The 3,857-nt window shown below is 34.7% G+C and overlaps 1 protein-coding gene across 1 annotated transcript; it reads left to right on the forward strand.

The window, feature by feature from the left end:
* Nucleotides 1–1,940: 1,940 nt before the first annotated feature.
* On the forward strand, nt 1,941–3,014 carry LOC149158374 (UDP-glycosyltransferase 72B1-like). Its single transcript, XM_089433965.1, has one exon. The coding sequence runs from the start codon at nt 1,941–1,943 to the stop codon at nt 3,012–3,014; it is 1,074 nt and encodes a 357-aa protein (XP_089290091.1).
* Nucleotides 3,015–3,857: the final 843 nt, after the last annotated feature.

Here is a 3,857-nt window from a genome sequence, read left to right on the forward strand (position 1 = left end):
ACTTTTATGTGAAAATATTTATGGCTCTAAAGATTTTAATATATCCATAGGATATGGCTTTTCCTTTTAAAGATTCATTTTAAAAATATTTGATTAAAAAAAAATATTAAAAGATTTTGGAGCAAGATTTTCAATTCTTTGTGTTTCCTTTGATTTAAGAAATGATAAGAGTAAAGATATATAAAATTTTACTTAATTTGGAATTTTAATGCGGTAATTTTTTGTTGTTAAAGGTAAATTTATGATCCATTCATGTATATGATAAAAGTACTATTAAATGCATGAGATAATTTGTTATCCATTCAAATTATATATAATAATACAAAGTTATATTTTAGTAATTAATCCTAGTTCATTAATAAGATTAAAAATTATATTTAATCTAAAGATTCAAGTTATATATAATTTAAGATTCAAGCTAATATTTTGGCGGACATTAGAGAAAATTATTTTTATTATTTACACATGTGCATAATCATACTAGGTTGTAAAATGCATCTCGCACAATAAATAATAGTACAATGGCTTGCTACTCAAGCTTAAATTATTTTTATTATTTACACATGAGCATAATCATACTAGGTTGTAAAATGCATCTCGCACAATAAATAATAGTACAATGACTTGCTACTCAACCTCCTCTCTCCTTGCCTTACTCGGATACATCTACAGATGCAGTTCTTACTTGTGGAAAAATATTTTACTAGGGCAGAGAAACTCGATATCTATCTAAAACTACCCAACAACTAAGTTAAACACTTAATCAATATTTACAATATTTACAAAAGCATACCTGGGCAACTACTCAAAGTATCCTTAAAAATATGATAGTCTAGATCCCTCCCTAATAAAGACACTTGGTCCTATTACAAATTCATTTAAATAAAATGAGAAAATAAAACTCTCTGAAATTTATAAAACCCCATTTGGACCTTTAAAAAAATGATACCATGTGGATGCTCTGCTCCTGCATCAGGAAAACAAGGGAGGAGAAATGAAACAATGATTGAGCAATGGAAGAAATAGATAGAGTAATGAAACCAACGAATGGGAAGAATAAAATATTTTGTGAAATTTTTAATCCTATTTTGGAATTTTGACACTTGTATTATTAGATAATTAGATATTACTATGTATAATAGATCTTGAAACTAAAAAGTTACTGTAAATATTTTGATTTCATCCATTGAATTGTGTATAAGAAGAAGAATATTCTCATGTCACTAAATTTACATTGTCCATAATTATTATTTAAAAAAAAATTGAAAATTCATGAAGCCTAATTCCAATATAGACCACACCTATTAGTGTAATTAATATAAAATTACATTAGACTTGATTGTCCCTCTACACAAACAAAATAATGTAAAATTAAAAATAAAATTATTAATTGATAAAATAAAATTATTAATATTTTAATTAAAATTATTAAAATTATTGATTGGTTCAATAAAATTATTATGGATTGTTATGGAATGATATCAATGATTAATGTACATTATTTCACTAAAATTTAATAAAACTAATAAAGTTATTAATAATTGTTATTGCAAAATTGATATACATTGTTTTATAAAAAATAATAAAATTAACAAAATATTAATAATGGTTATTATATAATATTAATGATTGATGTATATTGTTTCATTGAAAATGGATAAAGTTATTTTATAAAATAGAAAAATTAATTTGTAAAAGCATTTATAATATATAAATTATTAAATTAAAATAAACAATTTTTTAAAAAATTTGTTATTTAAAATGTATTTATGAATGTATATATAAATTTAATGAGGGAAATTATCAAAATTTAATATTTCAAACAAACAAAAAAAAACTTCAAACATATATTTTAAAAAATACCATCGCATCCCTGTCGCAGAGCTCACCCGGCACCTCTCCGCCACCCATGGACTCTCCGTTACCCTCATCACCTGCAAATGGATGTTCTCCCCTCGCGTAATGGATGCTTATTCCAAGAACATTGCGTCCTCGGGTATCGACATCAATTTCATCCAGCTGCAGGAGGAGGAGGAGATCGAAGGCGCACAACATATGAAAAAATCGAAACTGACTTACCTAAGCTTTTTGAAAAATCGAAAGGATCAGTGGAAAATGCTCTCAGATCCCTCCTCCACTCTGCCTTTCCCCTCTCTGCTTTCATCACTGATCTTTTCTGCTCCACTATGTCCGAGCTCAGTATACCCACATACGTATTCTTCACTTCCGGTGCGTCTGTGTTTTCAGTGCTCTTATGCCTTCCCAAGCTCGTCTCGGAGATTCCAATTTCGTTTAAGGACGTGGATTTTCCAATAGAGGTACCGGGCACTCTGCCGATCCCTGGCAGACATATGCCGGCTTCCCTTCAGGACAGGTCTGACGAAGTCCTTCACTGGGTTTACCGCCATTCCTCGCGTCTGTGGAAATCGAGGGGCATTTTGATCAATACCTTCGAGGAACTGGAGCCTGAAGCTATCAGAGCTCTGGTGGCAGGAAAGATATGTAATCCGAGGGATATTGATCGAATGCCCCGCTTTTATACGGTTGGGCCGCTCATATCATGGTCGCCACTTGAACACAATGACAAACCTGTCGAAAATGTAGGGGCCGAGTGCCTCGAGTGGTTAGATAATCAGCCGCCTTCGTCGGTTCTCTTCGTTTCCTTCGGCAGTGGAACCGGTCTCCCATGGGCTCAGGTGATCGAACTCGCCTTGGGATTGGAAACAAGTCAACATCGCTTCCTGTGGGTGCTGCGTAGTTCGTCTAGCAGCTTTTTGTCTATCGAGGAAACACAGATTTCTCAGGTCTTACCCGAGGGATTCGAGAGTCGAACCCAACCACTGAGGACTTGTTGTTGCCTCATGGGCGCCTCAGATTCCTGTTCTCTCTCACCCATCCACCGCCGGTTTCCTGTCTCACTGCGGCTGGAATTCCACACTGGAAAGCATCTCACATGGAGTGCCGATGATCTGCTAGCCACTTTTTGCAGAACAGAGGATGAACAGGCTTCGTAAGGAGAGGAGAATCGGAGCAAAGAGGGAATCCCAGCAAAGATGGAAAGCAATGGTTTCGTAAGGAGAGAAGTGGAGAGAACAGTTAGGGAGTTGATGGAAGGAGAAAGCGGGATGAGAGTAAGGGCGAGAATGAAAGAATTGAAGGAGGCGGCTGTGAGTGCTTTGGAAGAAAGGGGCAATTCCTAAAAAGCCACTGCTGCAGTGTCTGAGTGGACAACGATCGGAGCAAACTCGGGAGCCTTAGCGCCCGAAACATAATTTCCATTTGGGACGAACAAATTCCAGACCGGAATATTGTATGTCGATGGTTATCCTCAGGTCAAATGTAACACCTTGCCTTGCAGATTACGATAGTTTTATTTTTATTTCAATTAGATTTTACTGGCAAAAGAAAGGGAAATAAAGTGAGGGAATACATGCTTTAGCCCAAATACAGGGCACCAACGGAGCGAGCTGTGAACCCATGGCAAATCAGCGGTGATGTGCTGTTTTTTCCTATTTCATATTATTATTAGTTTTCCATTTTCATATGATAGTTTCAAGTTTGGTTTCACGTATATAGATTTTGAGATAGTACTCATCATTCAGACTTTGCAAGTCCCTCAAATGATCAATTTGTCTTAGAACAGGAATTTTCTATTCGCTGGTCTGGTTAGTGAAAAACATGCTTATAATTAAATTTTGTAGTTTTTCTTTCCTGGTATGGCATATACTTTAACATCATTGCTTTTAAAGTCTAGAAAACCTATTGCTATCACCATGGATGCTCGTTGATTCTTTGTTATTGGCAAAATTGTCTACATGTTTTGTACATGATTGGTAGTGTACTAGCACTACTGGACA

This window comes from Pinus tabuliformis, chromosome 5_2 (genome assembly GCF_031772625.1).
Source record: "Pinus tabuliformis cultivar Carrire ecotype Pingquan chromosome 5_2, CPIR1, whole genome shotgun sequence".
In the NCBI taxonomy this organism is placed as follows: domain Eukaryota; kingdom Viridiplantae; phylum Streptophyta; class Pinopsida; order Pinales; family Pinaceae; genus Pinus; species Pinus tabuliformis.